We start from the raw sequence: 21,576 nt of genomic DNA on the forward strand, positions 1-21,576 counted from the left end.
GCGTTTCATTCCATCTGAATGAAACGAAACGTTTCATTGGAATGAAACGCGTTTCTTTCATGTAGCCTGGGAAAACCTACGATTTTCAACGTTTTTTATCCAAAGAGCATGTTTTTCGAAAAAACGTCTACAAGCGACTGGGAAACAGATTGAAGGAGCTCCTAGGAGCCTTGCACAAATCAGCTCCTACCAGCTCCCCCCCCCCCACTTCCAAGGTTCCGTGCCCGCCATCTCTCACGTTGGTTGTGCTGATTTGTGCTTTTTTTCTTCGATTTTGTTTAAAAAAAAACAGATTTTGAAATTTGGGGGTTTTCATGCCAGGGTGCCAATCCAGCTCTGCTTTTGTCAAGATGCCTCGCACTAAGGATGCCATGTGGGCCCATGTCACTACTGTATCTAAATATGGTGGTTCAGGCGCACAAAAGTGGAAATGCAATTTTTGCGGGGTTTACTCAGGAGTTTCCATAATCCGTGTTAGCATTGGTGCATGCAAACTTGTGCCTGCAAACATCAAAGCCGAGCTACAAGAATGGAAAAGACAGCAACTGGCAGGACGCGGTTGTGGGCCTGTGCTTGAGGATATCGGGGCTAGTGAGGATACAGGTGATGCATCAAAGAGAACACGGTTGGGTTCAGAGGAAGATGCACAGAGCCAAGCAGGATTTGGGGGTGCTGGTAGTTCCACTCCCACATCAACACGAACCCCTTTACCCGCAGCACCCAAAGCCTCTCTAAAGAGAGCAAGCATTCAAGCAAGCACGCAAAAGCAAGCAATTAAAGATGCAACTAGGGAACTCACTAGGCTTTTCATCCAAAGTGCTTTGTCTTTTCACATTGTGCGCACACCACGATGGAAAAAGGCCATGAGGACAATCAGCTGCATTGGATGTGAGTAGGAGGGACCCTCCTATGAGACCTTGCACACTAAAGAGCTCAGAAGAGAGCAACAAGCAGTGGAGGTGGAGATGGAGCCATTAAAAGCCACTTGGAGCAAGTATGGTTGCACATTGTTATGTGACGGGTGGTCAGATATACGTAAGAGGAATGAGTACAATACTTTGGTGTCCTCTTGCAAGGGCACTATGTTTTTGCATGCCATTGATGCATCTATGCCTGGGACAATGGTGACGAGTGTTTATATGGTCACACCTCCGCAAGGCTATCATGGAGATAGGCCCACAAAACATAGTGCAAGTGGTCACTGATAATGGTAGCAACTGTGTCTCTATGGAACGGATGCTAGAGGATGAGTTCCCGCAGATTGTATGGACTCCATGTGCATCTCATAGCCTAGACTTGCTCATTGAAGATCTTGCCAAGATTAGGTGGATTGCTAACATCTTTGACACTGTGCGTAGCTTGGTGAAGTTTGTTACCAAGAGGCCCAAGGTCTTGGCAATGTTTCGTGCCAATAGTGACCTTGAGCTTTTGAAGCCCTCACAAACCAGGTTTGCATATATGTTCATTGTGGTTGAGAGGGTAGTGAGAGTCCAACAGGGACTCATGGGACTGGTGGGATTGGTTCCATAGACCAATCCACGCGGTTGCCCACATATTGCACCCTCTCTGGCGTAGTGAGGCGCAGTATATTAATGAAGAGTTGGAAGATGGATGGCAAGATTACATTCAGAAATGGACAGGAGGAGACATGGAGCTCATGAGACACTTGGAGGATGAGCGGCTAGTGTATCAGAATGCTAGCTACGCATTTGGTAGACAAACTGCATGCATGCAAGAGACAGCTTCAGCCAATCTCATGGTGGAAAAAGTATGGGATCAATAGCCCTCACTTGGTGAGTACAACTCTAAAAGACAAGTCTGTTATTTACATAATACATTGATCAATGATGATTATACTTAGACGTTAGTACACTGTACTTACAAAGTTTCTGTATTTTAATAGCAGAAACGCCTCGCCATTCAAGTCCTCTCACAGGATTACAGTTCAGGTCCTGCTAAGAGGAACTGGAGCACATGGGCCCTCTTCCATACAAAGAAGAGGAACAGGTTGTCTACTGCTTAGTTGGAGCGGTTGGTGTATTGCCATTGCAATCTCCGCCTAATTGAGCAGTCGAGCAATCCGATAGTCTCGACATATATGCCATGTTGTATGAGGAGAAGATGGCACCTGCTCATGGCACACGAGCATCTACAATAGCATTATCAGGAGGTGCTAGTACTAGTGCAGCAGCTGAGACGAGTGCAGCAATTGAGCTAGCATCGTCTTATGAGAGTGACATTGAGTCTACCGAGGAGACTACTAATGAGGACATCGAGGATGTTGAGGATTAAGTGCCCAGTGCCCACACTCCAGATTGAGGACTCTAGTCTTTGGGGCTGTCAAGCTCCTCTAGTTTATTATTTGTCATGCATGATTGCATCTATCAGGCTTCAGCATGCTTTACTTTGTGTATTTCAGACTTCAATTTACTTTTTTTGTATCAGCTTAGGATTCAAACTTTTTGTGATCACTTTGAGTGCCATTATTGAGTAGTTGCCATTATTGATGATGAAATCCAAATCTTGATTCTTGATGTTGCCAGTTTATTTATGCCAATTGGTCAATGACTTAGTTGGGTGCCCACTGTAACTGGGTCACCCAGATTCTTTAGTTTTAGCTTGTAAACATGTTTTAATGTGTAAATGATGCATGTTTAATATTATTTTGCAGGGAAGGCAACATATTTTTAACATATTATAAACTTGTGTATAAATTTTGGGGCCTATACCCCCCCTTTTTGTATGAAACGTTTTTGAAACTTCTGGGAAATGAATGAAACGTTTATGAAACACGTTTCATGAAACACCTAGCAACTATGCCCATAAGCTCCGTTTCGCGACGGAAATTAACGCACAAACTGAAAGGAGATGTGCAGAAAAATAGAGAGAGAAGGGGGAGATGGAGAGGACACAGTATTGGGTCCCAATTACCCTCTGTAGGGCCCCAACCACGGATGGTGTATTTGCTTTATTAGAATGATGTAAATCTGAAAACAAATACAGAAAACTTGACCTTTTCTTGGCTGGAAAATCCTGCCCTTGACCTTCAGAAGTCCACCCCTTTGCTTGGCAATCTCCTTGGCTTGACTGGCCCTTGATTGGCTTGAGCACTTGGTGAAAACTGAGATGAATGATGGGATTATGGCCTCCACTATTTATACTCCTCCTGAGGAGCAGTCGGCCAGCTGAAAAAACAAGCTATGTCCCACGACTGGTGAAATTCAGCAATAAATGCTGAATTAAATCCCAAAAAATACTACCTTTTTTTCCTAACAGGCTGAAAGTGATGCGCCTGCTTCTGATTGGCTGGACACCACTTTTGTCCACAATCCTAAGGCTAGGCAGCCTGTATGGGCTGCCCCATACATGCCCTACAGCCATCTAAAGGCTGTAATCCCCTGGAGATTGCCTGATCTGTGCCCTAGGGCTGTCCTACAGCCCCTCCATGGCTGGTGGGTTCAGCCTGGGCCTTCCTGGCCCTCATGGGGGTGGTTCTACACCATTCCCGTGCCCACACTCAGATCCGGGGTAGCCCTATGGGCTGGACCCTTGTCCTAAACCTAATCTACTCAGTGATCTGGCATCCGGTACCATACCGGATAAACAGAACCACTGACATCATTCTAGAGGGAGACTCACAACGCAGACTGGCACTGTTTCATGTGCAGGACAGTGCACACCTGACCTTGGACTCATGTGCAGGACAATGCACACCTGACCTCGGACGACTGAGATGGATCCCTGGCTGACTCGTCCCGGACTGGGCTCACATGGGACCAGTTCACCATCCCAGGTCCTGCACCTTCTGTACAGAAATGTCTACGTGGCATCCAAGTGCGGGATGCACGTGACATCCCCTTCTGCTTAACTTGACGGAAGCTGCATAGCCTCCAAATAATCCGTCAATAATGCCGGATAGTCTTCGAAAAATTCTTTGTCGAGCCATACCACTTCATGAGTTCCTCGGTCCTGAAACTTCGTGAGGAACTGTCGTAGTCTTCGGCCTGAGCCATGCTTGAAACGGTGCAGAAGGATCTGTTCTGGTATCATTACTTCTGCTTCATCAATAATGTCTGGTTCCGCTTCGTCTTTGACCTCTGAAGGGGGTGGACCTACATATGGCTTTAACCAACTGACACGAAATACATCGTGCATAGTCCAACTCGGAGGTAGCTTTAACTGCATAGACACCTCATTAATCTTTTTCCGGATGGGAAATGGTCCAAAGCTCCTGAAAGACAACTTTGGGCATCGCTTGCCCACCTGCTTCAATCTTTGCTTCATAATCCGAAGATACACCCAATCCCCTTCCGAAAACTTCATGTCCCTTCAGTCTTTATTGGCCTGTCGAGTGTAGGCCTCTTGCGCTTTAGCCAATCTGTCTTTAACGGACTCTAGGATCTCTTGGTAAGACTCCGTCACTCTGTTCGCCTCAGGTACTGAAGACGAAGTCCTGGTTAACAACGACTGGAAAGGCCTTCCAAACGCTGCCTCATATGGAGTCCTGCCAATAGCTGAAGAAAAAGAGTCATTCAAAACAGCTTGAACTAAAGGCAAAAACGATTCCCACTTACCTTGCTGATCGTGGACATAACACTTCAGCACATCAAAGGCCAACTGGTTGTATATCTCTGTCTGGCCATCTGTCTGTGGATGGAACGCACTGGAAAAATTCAACTTAGTACCAAAATTATCAAACAATGCCCTCCAAAAATGGCTGGTAAACTTGGCATCTCGGTCTGACACTATGGTTCTAGGAATCCCACCAATCGGGTACCAATGCCGAATAAATAACTGGGCAACATCCTCGGCGGTCACATTGGCCCTGCAAGGAATAAGCATAACAAATTTGCTAAACCTATCAACAATAGTTAAGCACTGCGTATTACGCTTACTCGGACTGGGAGGCAAATTTGTGACAAAGTCCATCGAAATGTCCTGGAAAGGATCCTCAGGAATTGGCAAAGGCTGTAATAACCCTATCTTCTTTCCACGAGGAGCTTTCACCTTTTGACAAATGTCACAGCGTTGTACATATGTAAACACATCACTCCTCATCTTTGGCCAATAGTATTGCCGTTCTAATTTCTTCAGAGTCGAATTCATGCCCCTATGACCACCTGTAATGGCGTCATGGGCATCATGGAGAAGAGCTGCCCGGAATGACTTCATGACACATAGTCGGCCTTTGTAGAAAAGCCAACCATCGCGTATCAAAAAATGGCATGGTCCTGTGGCCTCCAATGCCTGTTCCCACTGAGTACCGAATTCCTCGGAATCCGTGTACGTGTGCTTCATGTCTTCTAGTCCTGTACCAACAAGGTCAAGTCTAGTGGTCTGAATCGCAGATACTTGTCCCTTCCTGCTCAACGCATCAGCCACTGGATTGGCCTTTCTTGGAAGGTACTCAATCATACCACCGAACTACTGGAATATCTGACTCCAGCGGTGTTGTCGATCACTCCACTGTGCACTTGGCATCGTCTGAATCCAGCGCAATGCCTGATGGTCAGTGCGAACCTCGAAGTCACGACCATACAAGAAATGTTTCCAATGTTTCAAGGCCTGTATAACTGCTAGGAGTTCACGATCATAGACTGAGTAGTTCTTTTCGGCGGGCAGTAACTTACGAGACATGTAAGCTACCGGATGACCATTCTGTTGTAATACACCTCCAATTGCGATGTTACTCGCATCGGTGATCACTTGAAATGGTTCGTCCCACGAGGCAAGGGCTAAACAAGGCGCTTCTGACAAAGCCACCTTGAGGTTCTGGAATGCCTCCAACGCTCGTGGAGTCATTCGAATCTTTTGCCTTCTGGTTTTCACTCCCTTTAGCAGATCGATGAGATCTGCCGAGAGATCAGAAAACTTGTCAATGTGGGTGGAATATGCCTGGTATATACCCACAAATGATCTAATATCATAAGCCGTCTGAGGTACTTCCCAGTTAACAATCTCGGCCACGTTCGCCGGATCAAGTCGAATGCCTTCAACACTAATTATATATCCCAAGTAATGTACCTGGAACAGATAAAATTCTGACTTCTTTTCATTGACGTAGAGCTCGTTGCTTTCCAGCAACTTAAGGACTTTCTCCACATCAATGTCATGCTGCTCAACTGTAGCTGAAAATATGAGTATGTCGTCCAGAAACATGAACACACACTCTCCAATCAACTCCCGGAAAACACGCATCATCATGCGGTTAAATGTAGTTGGGGCGTTCGTCAAACCAAATGGCATGACCACAAATTCATAGTGGGCCCGTTCTGTACGGAAGGCTGTCTTGGGGATGTCCCCCTCTACAATTCGTACCTGGTGGTACCCACTCTTTAAATCCAGTTTTGAGAACACCTTTGCTCCATTCAGCCTCTCGAGAATATAGTCAATTCGAGGCATCGGGAATTTACTCTTGATAGTCAGCCTGTTGAGTGCACGATAATCGACACACAACCGGGAAGACCCATCTTTCTTCTTGACAAACAAGATCGGTGCTGCAAATGGCGACACGCTGGGGCAGATGAAGCCAGCTTGCAACAATTCTTGGAGTTGGCGGTCCAACTCCGATTCCATTGCCTTAGAAAGGCGATACGGAAACTTGCTCGGGGGTTCCGAGCCTGGGAGGAGGTCAATCCTGTGATCCTCCGGTCTGGACGGGGGGAGCTGGGGAGGGAGACTGTCCCGAAGAAAAATCTTCTAGAACTTTTCATGGAGAACCGAGTACTTCTCGGAAGCACTGGCCACCGTCTGGGCTGTCTGGATGTAAATCATCGCACACTGTGCGCCTTTCCTGACTGCTCGCTTAGCCTGCAAGTGGCTTATGAGCGGAAAGTTTGGAATACCTGGCTCACACTTAATGGTCACCGGGGTGTTTGACACATTCCGATTGATTTGGAACGTGTGCTTGTCCCACTTGACATCAGGAAGAAACTTGTGAAACCACTGGATACCCAAAATTATGTCTGCTCCTACAAGGGGGGCAACCATAAAGTCACGCACAAACTCTATGCCCTGAATCACTAACTTAGCACCTAGAGCTTCATACTTGACGCTCGTTGTCATACCTGTGCTAAAACCCTCAACCTGTTTGTCCACCGGAGTCGGCTCGAAACGGGCACGCCTAGCGGCTTGTTCCGTGACCACATCCTCCGTGCTGCCGCTGTCAAACAAGACAACTCCTCTCTGGCCACCTATGTAGCCAAAGGACTTGAGCAATTCGTTGCGCTCATACTCCTGGGAGCCCTTCTGCTTATCTTCGAGCTCCCGGCTAATAATTGCTCCAACTGAAGCACCGGGGGTTGAAGAACTAGGGGTAGCCGTTGGGGTCTGTGTGGGAGCTGTGCTCACCACGGAAGCTGTGGAGGCGGCGGCGGCCTTTGGAGGCTTCTTCGGACAATCCCGAGAAGTATGTCCTTTTGTGTGACAAAAGAAACATCTACCCTCCTTCTTGTACTGAGAAAGCTCCTCAGCACTCAACTTGCCACCTGTCTTGCCTGCCTCCGCTTTCTGGTCTGGAGTAAGCTTAGACGCATTGTTCAAGTTCTTGGAGCCAGAGGCTCCCGGGCTTTGTCCTGGGGAAGACCCCATCTGGTTCTGGCTTTTGCCCCCCGAGGCGTTAGCCTTGGGAGAAGCCGGCTGGGAAGTCTTGGGCTTGCCACCATTGTGTTTCATTTCTACACTCTGCGCAAGCGAGAGTGCATCCTCAAAGGTGGCTGGCCTAAACATACGCACCTCCCATTGGATTTGCGTGTCCAGGCCATACAAAAATTGCCCTTTCTTGTCCGTGTCAGATAAGCCTAATTGCAGACATAAAGTCGAAATTCTATTGGCAAACTGAAGGACTGGTTGCGCGTTCTGACACGCTCCCCTGAACTCGTCTTCGAGTCGCTCAAGGTAGTGGGGCGGTAAAAACCGCTGCTTAACGTCGCGGACAAACTCGTCCCACACATAAGCTGCCATACCTGCTCTGGTGTGTGGGCATGAGCCCACTGAGTCCACCAAGGAATGGCCTCACCTTCCAAGTACCAACTAGCTAAGATCACTTTGTCAGTATCTGTTTTCCCAACTGCGGCAAAGTAAGCTTCAAATTGATGTAACCATGAATAAAGAGTTGTGGGATCGAGTTTACCATTATACTTACTGAAATTCATTTTCTCGGGAAAATGATTCGAGGGCACCGTCGGTGTCAATCTGGCGTCCAAAGCTCTGAGATAACGCTCGTGTTCCACGCGTCGCATGGCGTCGTCTTCTCGTTGTCGGATCTCCAATGCACGCATCTGCATCTCAAGCAAGGAGCTTGGCTGCGGCTGTGACCCAGCGAGGGGGTCTCTGTGACGAGGATCTGGTATCTGGGATACGGAAGGAGAGGAAGGAGGAGATGGAAAACGCGACGCTGGAGAGCGAGAACGCTCCTCCAGAGCCAAGATCCGCGCCTTCTGCTCATCCAACTTGGCTGTCTGGTCTGCGATTGCTCGCATCATCTGCTGAAACATGTCTGTGACACTCAAGCCGGGTGCCCTAGCTGGGCTGCCTGGTGCACTCTGGTCCCATGGTTCTGGTTCTCTCTCGTCGCCGAAACTCGCCATAGCGGGAAAATGCAATTCCTTTCCGGAAAGCAATCTGACCATCCACTATCTGTGTGGGAGACTTCCGGAGGCTTCCGGAGGCTAAAAACCAACCGTCCTTCGAGGGACAGGAGTCACTCCGAAAGGGGTAGTCCACCGGCGTCTAAAAACCAACCACACGAGCGAAAAAAATTTCTGGTTTTCTTTGCTGAATCTTTGTCCTTGAAGTAGGCTCTGATACCACTGTGATATGCGGAAGCTTCGGAGAAGGATCGGTACTTCAGAACTCAGAAATCAGCACTCTTTTCGCGACGGAAATTAACGCACAAACTGAAAGGAGATGTGCAGAAAAATAGAGAGAGAAGGGGGAGATGGAGAGGACACAGTATTGGGTCCCAATTACCCTCTGTAGGGCCCCCACCACGGATGGTGTATTTGCTTTATTAGAATGATGTAAATCTGAAAACAAATACAGAAAACTTGACCTTTTCTTGGCTGGAAAATCCTGCCCTTGACCTTCAGAAGTCCACCCCTTTGCTTGGCAATCTCCTTGGCTTGACTGGCCCTTGATTGGCTTGAGCATTTAGTGAAAACTGAGATGAATGATGGGATCATGGCCTCCACTATTTATACTCCTCCTGAGGAGCAGTCGGCCAGCTGAAAAAACAAGCTATGTCCCACGACTAGTGAAATTCAGCAATAAATGCTGAATTAAATCCCAAAAAATACTACCTTTTTTTCCTAACAGGCTGAAAGTGATGCGCCTGCTTCTGATTGGCTGGACACCACTTTTGTCCACAATCCTAAGGCTGGGCAGCCTGTATGGGCTGCCCCATACATGCCCTACAGCCATCTAAAGGCTGTAATCCCCTGGAGATTGCCTGATCCGTGCCCTAGGGCTGTCCTACAGCCCCTCCATGGCTGGTGGGTTCAGCCTGGGCCTTCTTGGCCCTCATGGGGGTGGTTCTACACCATTCCCGTGCCCACACTCAGATCCGGGGTAGCCCTATGGGCTGGCCCCTTGTCCTAAACCTAATCTACTCAGTGATCTGGCATCCGGTACCATACCAGATAAACAGAACCACTGACATCATTCTAGAGGGAGACTCACAGCGCGGATTGGCACTGTTTCATGTGCAGGACAGTGCACACCTGACCTTGGACTCATGTGCAGGACAATGCACACCTGACCTCGGACGACTGAGATGGATCCTTGGCTGACTCGTCCCGGACTGGGCTCACATGGGACCAGTTCACCATCCCAGGTCCTGCACCTTCTGTACAGAAATGTCTACGTGGCATCCAAGTGCGGGATGCACGTGACATAGTCACTGCTTGGGTAGATACTAGCGGCTCTATCTGCTGCTGGGGGCTGAAGAAATCTGTGATGGAGGCCTGGGTGAAGTCTTGTTGTCCTCTCCTGTGTATTAACGCATCAGTGTCTCTAGATGTCTATGCATCTCTAGTGTGATCACCGTAATGCATGACCCGAGCAAGAGACCAAATCCATCTGTGGAAAGGCAATGAGAACCTCCACGTATCTCATAATACACTGGGCATCTAAACAAGTAATGTTTAACTCTATCTCTCCAGTCAAGCATAGCCTGCATATCCTAGCCTCCCTTGGGATGCCCTCTCTCTCTCTCTCCCCCTCCCCCCCCCACCGCAGGGAGGGGTCGCAGGGGGGGAGGGGGGGGTGGGGGAATCATCATCAAAGACACCTACAGCCACTATTGCTCTGGCCCATACACATCCAGACAGTACAGCCTGCTGTCTGTACAGGTGCTGCTGCTGCCATGCCTAGCTAACATCATCTTCCGTATCCCCTGAATCCTCTGATGCTACGCCACCTGGATCTTCTGCTGCTGCTGCCAAACTGGCCATACTGGCTGTGCCAGGCTGCTGACTTCACACGTGGAGTTCTGCTGCAGTCACCTCCTGAGTGCTGCCTGTACAGAGGGACCAGCATACAAGGAGTCGAACAAACATTTGCTTTCCCTCTTGCTCTTGCACTGGTGATGAGAAGAAAGAGAGTGCCATGGTGATCTTCTAGCTGAAAACCCTTTACCCTTCGCTGGTCACAAGACACCCAAGGAGTGAAGAAGACTTGTCTGGACACTATGATTTAAAACCGCATGCACATATCTAGTCTTTTACCACTCAATCCTGGCTCTCATTTGCTTGGACGCCAGTGGAGGGTAGCATACAATTGGCAAGACGCTGTAGTTTGGAAAACGCGGGGCTGCTCCTTGGAGATGGAGTTTGAGTCTACATTGACACAAACATATTGTTTGGTACCTGTTTTCATTCTATTCTTGTATTGGAAATCTGACACAAGGTGCCCGTGAAGCTTGTAACTTGAGTACTCCTTAATAATATCATATAAGTCGGCCCAGTCCAGCCCCGTGCAGGTGTCACCATCTTTCAATTGCGTTATTTTGCTTTGTGTTGTGCCCCATATGTCATTTTGTTTATTGGTATTAATAGTTTGTGCAACAAGGCCCTCAATCCCGGTCGGGGAAGCTTCAAAAGGCAAATCCTAGGTGAAATGTTAAGGTTGTGTAGAATGTTCAGATTGGCTACTCCTCATAATAACGGCCAGACCAAAGACAAGCACATGTCAAAAGGTAGAGCATTGACTTCTTACATTCCACAAATGTTAATTTACTTGTACAAGAGCCTGTTTTTAGTGCCAGAATGAAGGTGAAATCTTGCAATTGTAAGAGTGCCTGTACTGTTCAATCCTATTCTTTTTCCTACAATCCACAAGCCAGTAGCTGCTCCCATTTTCTGCTAGCAGTTCTAGACACTCTCATGAATCAAAAGTGATCACGTCTTATGGAATGGAGGGAACCAAATCAGGTGCAGTCCACGCACGCACATACACACACACACACACACACACACACACACACACACACACACAATTTCTATATGATTGATAAATGCTTGGAAAAGGTCATGTGGCTACTACTCTGCTTTGCTAAAACCAAAAATGAACACATATAATGCAGAAATTTGAAAGGCCTTAGTGCAATCCTAGTGCAAGGTTCTCTTTTTTTAGTGAAGCTTTGTTTATAAAACAATAGTTAATTCCCAAACAGTGCCATCTTGACTCCATGAGAGTCTACTCAGAGCTCACAAAGCTTCAAACCATCGACTCCATCATGCATAGCCTAAACTACATGCTATAACATCCCCAATCACATCATTAGCCCTTGATAAGGAAAGAAAAATAACCTGTGAGACGATCACAAACACGAGCTCCTGTGACATGTCCTGTCGTATCATCCTTGTAAAGTGCCACAGCTTCAACATGGTTTAGCACGGCAGCTCCTGCCAATGCAGCTGTGCAAGCAAGTGCAATGTTGAATCTGCTATCATCAAATTGGCCATCGTAATACACGACTGTACCCTTCAAGCTCCTCCCATGATCATTCTGAGAGAGAGTGGGGAAAAGAGCTTTGGATTGTTCTGCAGAGTAGAACCTTGAAAGATGTAGCAGCTGCCGCCCTGCTACCAAGTCATACAATTTAAGACCGGACCAGTAGTATGGGATTTCCCAAATCTCATAGCAAGGGGTCATTGTCGGTAAGGGCGCACACAGGTGAGGTGCATTACGAAGCATGTGATAGCGCTCATCCAAGGCATGGAAAACAAGCTTGAGCTGACCCAAATCCAGCTGGAAAACAGCCTTTTCTAGATATCGAACCCCTGATCAGGCAGGCGACCATTTTGGTATCAGTCCACATTGCCAAGAAAAAGTTGGCTGCCTTGCTCTGTGCTTTCAATCAACCCTCTTCCTCCTCCATGAAAATACTATGAAACGTCAAGAAAAGACACAGTAATTTGTGATGAAGCTTACCTCCATGGACCAATTTTGTAGAGCGCGATGAGGTGCCCGAGGAGAAGTCGTCCCTTTCAACCAGACCAACCTTGAGGCCCCGTGTGGCACCATCCAGGGCACAGCCGCAGCCAGTCGCTCCACCCCCAATGACCAGTAAATCTAGCGGTGAGGAAGGGCTACATCCGGTGAGTATAGACAGCTGGGATGCTCTGGAAGGCACCACACCCCCTTCTGCTTCTATCGTGTTCTTCCATCTCTCAGCTGCCGCTACCTGCTCGGTATTCGCCAGTAGCTGCAGACTAGAACCCACTGCAAAAAAACCAACGGTAGCCGCTGCCACGGCAGAACCTCCCAAGAAAACCTTCCTTAACCTGCTGGACATTTTCTTCTTCTTCGGTCAAGAAAATGAATTACCAGAGTTATCTAAGCCATCATCGATGAGCAAAAACCAATTCTCTGAGACATGACAGAAGCCCTAATTCACCTCTTGATCAGCAAAAACAAAAACCCAGTTCATCAAATCTTAGTGAGCTACGGAACCAAACCATGAGACGTCTTCAAAACCCTAATCCTCCTTGAAACCCTAACTTGCTTGATGAGTAGCAGAAACAGCTCTCTGAGACAAATCCGAAACCCTAAGTTGCCCCTTGAGCATCTTTTTCTTCGCGTCGTTCACCAAAAGACCACATGTTGAAAGTATCCCACTAACAAAACTGAATCCAAATGAGGTGGAATCCCTAAATCGGAGACAGCTTGCGGGAACCTTGGAAAGTTTAGGAAGGTGGTGGTGGCTATGGCGGAAGCGTGCACGTGGGGAGAGTGAGGTTGACCAATTCCCGCCCATTGCCTATTCCTGGTCAAAAGATCACATGGGATGCCCTAAGTGCCCACGGTTGCACTGTGCATGTCCGATGCTTTTATCTTATTGCATGAAAGGGGCTGGGTCCAAATAGACAACCCAATGCCTGGACGGTCATCATCGGTGCCTCCTATCATGTGAACCAAACTAACTCTGCCACTAGCTGTAAAACGCGCACTCCGACACTTTCGACCCCTTCGTAACAGTTCTTGACGGTTTGGCATGACCAATGTCTACATTGCCAAAGTCACCTCTTTTTGTTCTCTGCACCCATGGGTTGCCTAAATGTGCTGGCAAATCAATAAATTTCCTCCTGTAGAAGAGATGGCATATGCAATGTTTGCAGAAAACCTACTAACTATGGTCGTGCAATATTTGTTCAAATTAAGTTATTTTAGTTAAATTTTTGCTCAAACATCTGCAAATTCTTTTTTAAAAAACATCAATTTTTAAAAACTAAGACAAATGATTTGTGTGAACACTAGGCAAGTGTCATACACATCAACATCCACAGTAACCTTGCTACAAAGTGCAAATGTCATGTCGCACCATCTCTATTCTGCTTTGCAAATCAGTCTCTGAAAGAGAAGAGGCCCAAAGCTTTGCGGAAGGCTTCAAACCTTTCATGTGATAAGGCTTTAGTGATCTTCCACATTGTCATGTGTACTACTATAGATCAAATATTGATCTCTCCTGCATGGAGCCTCTCTCTAACATAGTGATAATGCACTTCAATGTGCTTGGTCCTGGCGGAAGATAGGCTTCTTTGCAACTACCATTGCACTCTGACTATTAGTGAGAATAGGAGTAGGGGTGTCTAAAGGGACATAGGATTCGCTGAAGGGACATAGGATTCTTTGTAACTGCCATTGCACTCTTTGTCAGTGAGAATAGGAGTAGGGTGTCTAAAGAGACACAAAGGATTCTCCATCAATCTTCTCAACCATACAGAGCAGCATTCACAGTAAATGCTGCTTTGTATTCATCTTCATAAGACAATGTTGCCAGAGTTGGTTGTTTCTTGCTTAGCCAAGGTATGCACGAATTGCCAAGAAAGAAACAATTTCTAGATGTAAACTGTCGTGTATCGTAATCGCATGCCCAATCAGAATCATTGAAGGCCTGCAATTCTAAATCACCCCCTTCTGGCATAGAATAATCGAATATCTTGAGTGCCTTGCGAGTATCAAAAGATATGTTTAACAACATGCCAATGCTTAATGCATGAACTTCGAAAGTTGGGACACGCAATAATGGATGTCTGGCTGTGAGTTGCACAAATAGATTAGGCATCCAACAGCTTCATTATAAGTGGTTACGTCAAATGGTTCTCAGTGGTGACATATCCTACAAACTAAGTTTACACCAGATTCCATTAGAAATCGGTTTGTATCTTTCCATATTGAACATCTTGAGCAGTGCTTTTAATGACTATACCATCATCTTGTTGTAAAAACTGTATACCCAAATAGTAGCACAAAAGACCAAGATCAACATCTTAAAATTTGAGGCAAGGTCAGCTTTAAAAGCTATAATGAAATCATCATTAGTGCTTGTCATCACTAACATGCCATCTACATCTACATAGAGAATGACAACAAGCGAATCCTAGTTGTTCTTTTTCACATATAAAGTGCTTTCCGTAGGACTATTTTTAAATCCCTATCCTTTTTCACATATAAAGTGCTTTTCATAGGACTATTTTGAATTCCATGTGTTCACTCAAATAGGCATGTGTTCACTCAATATAGGCATGAATCTTCTACGAAGCTCTGGGAACTTGTTTCAAACCATATATAAAGCTTTATTAAGCTTACATACTTTCTATTCTCTTGACCAGTTTGGGCAAATCCAACTAGTTTGACTCATATAAACTTCCTCAAGCCGCAGTCACCATTCAAGAGCGATGTTTTGATGTCCAATTAGTGCACTTTCTATCCATGATAGGCTACTAAAGCAATAACAAATCAAATAGTTTTCATATAGAAAGTGGGAGAGAAAGTTTCATCAATTCCTTTATACCTTTTGGAATAAGTCTGGCCTTGAATCCGTCAATAGATCCATATCTGCCTTTCTCTTGACTTTGAAAACCCACTTAGTACCAATAGCTTTCTTGCCAAGTGGTAGATCCACTCAATCCCAAGAACCATTTTTCTGAATGGAATAAATTTCATCCTGGATCTTATTGAGCCTCTTCAAAGAAATGCAAGTTAATCTACATCATGTAGAGTACTAAGAAATGCAAACTCAGAAATATATATTGAAGAAGTGGTTCAAGCATCGGACCTGGTTCTACTATGCAAAACAACATACAATTTGCTCTGCAAGGTGCTTTTAACCCATCTACGCATAACCCTAGATTCATTGATTGTTTTGCTGATCTTTCAGCATTTGCTGCATCTTCCAGCTAATCTAAAGTTGGTGCATCAATTTCTTGAGCCTTCCCCCCTTGCAACAAACAAGGATTAGTAAGCAAAATTTGTTGAGAATCAACAGAAATTGGCCATCAAACATGTCCAGAGAGCTGGCATAAACAACTTATTGAACTCCATCAATGCAAATAGACAAAATCCTCTGCAAAAACAACATCCCTACTAACAATTATCTTCTTACTAAGAGGATTGTAGAGACAATAACCTTTGCTTTCATCACTATAACTAGTAAAATTGCATTTCATTGCCTTGTCATCAAGCTTAGGTTTGTTTGGTGGTGGCACATGTGCATATGCCAAACAACCAAAAACACGCATATGTTCAACCTTAGGTTTTCAATTGAACCACGCCTCATAAGAAGTGATAGCCTTCAAATCTTTAGTTGAGTGATAGTCTTCAAAGCTTTAGAACATAGGTAGAACTACTTCCATCTAAAACTTGTGTGGAAGCTGTCTGTTGACCTTTAACCATGCATCTAACCATCTCCAGAAGAGTCATGTTGCATCTTTCAACAACACCACCATTTTGTTGTGGTGTATAAGGAGTTATACACTAATTCTTAATGCCTTTTTGTGCCAAAAAATCTTTGAATGCATTGGACATATATTCCTGCCCTCTGTCTAAATGGAGAGATTGATTTTTTATGCCAGTTTCATTTTCAACCATAGCAACAAAGTATTAAAAATGAGAAATACCTATGATTTTCCCTTCATGGGGTAAGACCAGCTGTAATTGTTATCATCATAAATGAATGTAACAAAGTATAAATTTTCTCCCAAAGAAGTAGTCCTCATTGGACCACACATATCACTATGTATGAGCTATAATTTGTCATCAGCTTTATCTACTGCATTCTTTGGGAAAGATTAGCGAGAAAGTTTGCCATCTTTTGCAAACATATCTGGGTGGTGGAGCATGTTGAGGAGGATCCTATGAATCCTATGTTGCTACAAATGCATTAAACCACCAATTCAAGTGTAGCCAAACCCAACATGCCATAACTTGGCATCTTTCATTGCATTAGAAGTGTCTGTCAGATAAGCAACATCACACTTGTCATACATGTCTAATTTGTACAAACCACTCGTGGTTAAAGGTCCAATAAGCACAATCTGTTTGTTCTATTCTTTGTCATGGATAATGCATATATCATTTACAAATTCTTGCTAGAGTGGGCATAGAAAGCAAGTTTTTGTAAATTCCTAGGACCAAAAAAAAAAACATTTTCAAGACAAAGATCCTCACCACTTATAGTAGTGAGAATTATACCTTTGGTGGGGTAAGAGGGATTGCTGGCACACATAACAGTGTGACCACTTTGTGCAGTCTCCACATGTTTGACCAAACTTCTTTGAGAAGTTATATGCTTAGAAGCACCAATGTTTGACCAAACTTTTGTGATAAGTTATATGCTTAGAAGCACCAATGTTTGACCAAACTTATGTGATAAGTTATATGCTTCGAAGCACCAATGTTTGATCAAACTTCTTTGAGAAGTTATGTGCTTAGAAGCATCAATGTCAAGAAACCAACTATAGGATACAGTTACACTGAGATATGCATCTTGTTCATGATTATAATTGTAAATAGCCATTAGTGAGAAGTCTTGAAGGACAACGATATTAGCAAAGTCCTCTTCTTTGAACTCTGATGGAGAACTGGCGGAACCCTTGTTGGATTACTTCTTTGTCTTTTCTTTATTTTGAAGTTTGAAGCAATTTTCAATTGCATGGCTAGGCTTCTTGAAATACCAAGAAGTAATCTTATTTGGATGTTTAGAATCACCCTTAGCCTTAAAAGTTTTGTTGGAATTGGTCTTCTGTTGAAATTTGTTGCCTTCCTTAGCTACTAGAGCTTGATCAACTACTATAAATCTTAGAGACATTCTTTCTAGAATATTCCTCCTACACAAGCTCTAACAAGCTCTTGATAGGTAAGAGGGGTTGCATTGCCTCTCAAAGAAAGCCAAAGAGAAGTATTAAAATCCACATAAGATTTAGGCAATGAGTTAAGGGGTGATGTTAATAATGTCCTTTTTAGGATTGACTTCATCAATATTGAGAAGTTATTCTCTCGTGTCCTGTAATTTTATTAAATGACTTTATCAATATTGAGAAGTTGTTCTCTCAAGTCCTATAATTTTGTTAAATGTTCATTCATGGACCCCTTTCTTGCATATTTTTTTCATCAAGTAGCCTTCTAAGATAAGAAATCCTTGCATCATTTTTACCATGGTACATAACTTCTAGAGTGTTCCAAGCAACCATGAATGTTTTCCAAGAACGAATGTGTGGGGCTGACAAAGTAATCAATGCTAAAGCTTGAGCATCATGTGAATCCCATCTTCTTTGGTCAGTAATAATTTAAGAAACTTATTATTGGCTTCGTTTCCCTAACCCTTTCGAGGAATAGTAGGAGAAACAATTGCACCGAGGTCATCACCACTGACATGACCCCATAAGCCCTTTACAAACAATGACATTTTTTTTAAACCATAAATCTCCATAGGGAGTAATTTGACCCGTCCAATTTATCCTCTTTGGAAAGAATACCAAACAAATCATTTACAGAGTTGTTGGCCATACCTAACTGTTGGTGAATTTGAGAAGGGGAGATGTGAAAGAAAATCTTGAAATGGGTAGAGATGCTGACAAACTCTCTGAAAAGCTATTGAAAAATCTCAATCGAATTGCCAATTGGAATCTCCTGACAATCGGACTATTAAAAGGCTTCTATTGGATGATTGGAGATGAAGAATCGCCGATTAGAGAATGTGAAATCGGATCATTAGATTGAATAATCAGGTAAGAGGGAATCACTGAGGGAGGAATCGTCAATTGAACTATAAGATCACATAATTAAACACAACCGATTAGATTGAACTATAAGATCATATGATTAAACACAATCGATCAGATGATTCAAGTACACCGATTGGACAATTCGATGATTAAAGTACACAGATTGGAGAACACCGATCAAACAATGGAAGGTCATCGATTGGGCGATTATAAAAGTATAATTGGGTGATTGGAGAAGTAGCACAATTTGATGAGTAGAGAATTTGAGATTGGAAAGGGCACCGATTATTCAATCCAACAAAGATGATTAAACTCCACCACTGATTAGAGAACCAATTGAAGAAGCAGATGATTTCATTGTCTGCTGAGGAATTGAAAAAATCAACGACGATTGGATAGGTGATGGACGATTGCACAGATGACCGATTGTAGAATTTTATCTATCACCACATGGTAGATAGCAGTGAATCCCTTTGTTGTGGTGAAAAAATCGACGACGATTGGATAGGCGACGATTACACAGATGACCGATTGTAGAATCTTACCTATCACCACATGGAAGATAGCAACGAATCCCTTTGTTTTGACAAATCGACGGACTTGACTGACGGATCTAGCTAGCTATCGTTGGTTAGCTATTGATAGACGCCAATGAGGATGGACTATAGAGCATCAAAAGTGTAATCGCACCTGTAACCAAACTGCGCATATAATGATTGACTGAAGTAGTCGACTACACGATTGATGTAGTCGATTGTTGGTAGCACGACCATGATAGAAACAAGTAAAGCTATGGAAAGCTTGTAAAGTTGTGTAGCTTGAAAAACACAGAAACAAGTAATGGAGAGCTTGGCTTTGATACCACCGTTAGCTTTCATGGAAACAAAGCTGCAAACATTCACTCACTCAATGTTCATAGATCAAAGAGAACACAAGGGGGGGGGGGGAGAGAGAGAGAGAGAGAGAGAGAGAGAGAGAGAGAGAGAGAGAGCTAGTTCATTAGGAGCAAGAGCTCAATGTACAATGAAGTACAAAATGAAAAGTAACCCTAAATTGAGGATGAGGTTGCCTATATACTAGCTAACCCTAACGCTCCCGTTCACACTTAGATGGCCGTGGGGAAAAATGTTAAGAATGTTAAAACTTGGGATTAATCATGGTGGTGCACATAATTAACAAGAATTGTTAGGTTGGATTATACCACACTAAAAATTCCATGATGAAAGAGAGACACAAAGTAGCACACTCAATCAATCTTTATTGCAATGTGTTATGAGAGAGAGAGACACAAAGTAGCACACTCAATCAATCTTTATTGCAATGTGTTATGAACCATACAATAAAAGGCTCCTAATATAGATAGCCTCTAGCCCAATCTCCTTTACACATCATCATGCCATGTGGCAATCGCTTTTCTACATTCTTTTATATGGCTCTCACCATTCACACAATATCTCATGCGACATTCTTATCTTTCCACAACACACAAGATAATATCTTACACCTTTAAGTTGTGTTCACACACTCAATCAAATACTCCAAGCTTTATTTTACATTTCATGTTTCAACACCCCTTCTCGATGTAAAATTAGGTGTGTGAAATAACCACCTCTCTAACCAACTTGACCAACTCACCTCTCAATCTCAACAATTTGGCATTGCCAATCTCAAGACTCCCCCTCAATGCAAATTCGAGTGTTTGATAAGTGTATGTGTGTGTGTCTAGCTAGAAAATAGCTGGATTTCTATTATTGTGGAAAAACAAAGGCATATAGTAAAGGACTTTTAAAAAAGTAGAATGATATAAAAAGTAGGAAGTTATAGCAAGGGAACTATGTATCTTCAAGTAAACAAGCTGACGATAGGAGTGAGTAGCTATTTGTGATACAACATCATGCTTAGTTCCAAAACCTACGTAAATGCATCAAATCTAGGTGATGGATAGTATACTACCCTCACCAATGCTTAACATCATAGAGCTAGGCTCACGACAATACCAATACCCCCAATAACCACATAACGAGCCATGGTGAGTTGTTTAGAGAATTGAAAGACTAGGCTATGTAGAAAGATGTGATGATATAGTGCACCTTATTGTGTATGTTGGTAAAGTTTCTTAATCTATGCTGTATGAAAAATGGAGTACCTTGCTAGTGTGCTTAATGTGCCAAACATAACAAAGAAACTTGTTTCTATTGGTGCTTATTGTGCCAAACATAACAAAGAACCTTGTAACTGATGATATAGTGTACCTTATTATGCATGTTGGTAAAGTTCATTTGTCTATGTTGGATGAAAAATGAAGTACCTTGCTAATGTGCTTAATGTGCCAAACATAACAAAGAACCTTGCTTAATGTGCTTAATGTGCTTAATGTGCCGAACATAACAAAGAACCTTGCTGATGTGCTTAATGTGCCAAACATAATAAAGAACCTTATTGGTCAAATGATTGAGCAAGCTCTGCAAGTGAGGTTTAGCCATCATGGATGCTACGTGGAAGATTTTAATAACCAGTGCTACTTGGTTGCAAAGGGAAACAAAGTTAGTAGAATGTTTACAGGTGGGAAAACAATCTAGAGCACTTGAGGGTGGTTTCACGTGACCCACAAAAGGCAAATTTACATACATAAAGCACCATACAAAATCAGCCAAGATGGCAACTTCCATGGTTTCGCAAGGGTTAGGTTTAGAGAGACACTCCCAAACATGCCCCTACCGCCCAAAGGATTGATCCACAATATATACCAATACCTAAGATCTAAAGCTGAAGTGAGTACTCAGGTAAGCTCCCATACAATGAATATCTAGTCAACTTTCTAATGATGCCATCATTGCCATAGGGATAACAAATAAATGAGAATTGGATACGACAAGTGATGAGATTCTTTTTGGAATAACATCAAAATTCAGAGGATTTCCATGTGCAAATGACTTACAAAATCTTTATAACTCTTTTGATTTGCCTAGAAAATTTTGAGGATGTAAAGATAAACAAGGGCTAGCATATTTATCATAAGCACCCTTGCCAACCATTTGACTTCGCCCATTGGCCCAACCCACTTCTAGCC

General features: G+C 43.9%; 1 protein-coding gene across 1 annotated transcript in view; it reads right to left on the minus strand.

Annotated features, from left to right (window-relative positions):
* LOC147616484 (glycerol-3-phosphate dehydrogenase SDP6, mitochondrial-like) overlaps positions 1 to 13,556 on the minus strand; it is a 55,529-nt gene extending 41,973 nt beyond the window's left edge. Inside the window, exons 1-2 of the mRNA XM_086777552.1 lie at positions 12,433 to 13,556; positions 11,808 to 12,281 (exon numbers count right to left, since the gene is read on the minus strand). Of these exons, the coding sequence (XP_086633678.1) occupies positions 11,808 to 12,281; positions 12,433 to 12,796 (838 nt within the window). The 5' untranslated portion in view covers positions 12,797 to 13,556. The remainder of the gene's footprint in view (positions 1 to 11,807; positions 12,282 to 12,432) is intronic.
* Between the last annotated feature and the right edge of the window lie 8,020 nt (positions 13,557 to 21,576).

Source organism: Cibotium barometz, chromosome 38 (genome assembly GCF_041138505.1).
Source record: "Cibotium barometz isolate CiBa-2024 chromosome 38, ASM4113850v1, whole genome shotgun sequence".
Lineage (NCBI taxonomy): Eukaryota > Viridiplantae > Streptophyta > Polypodiopsida > Cyatheales > Cibotiaceae > Cibotium > Cibotium barometz.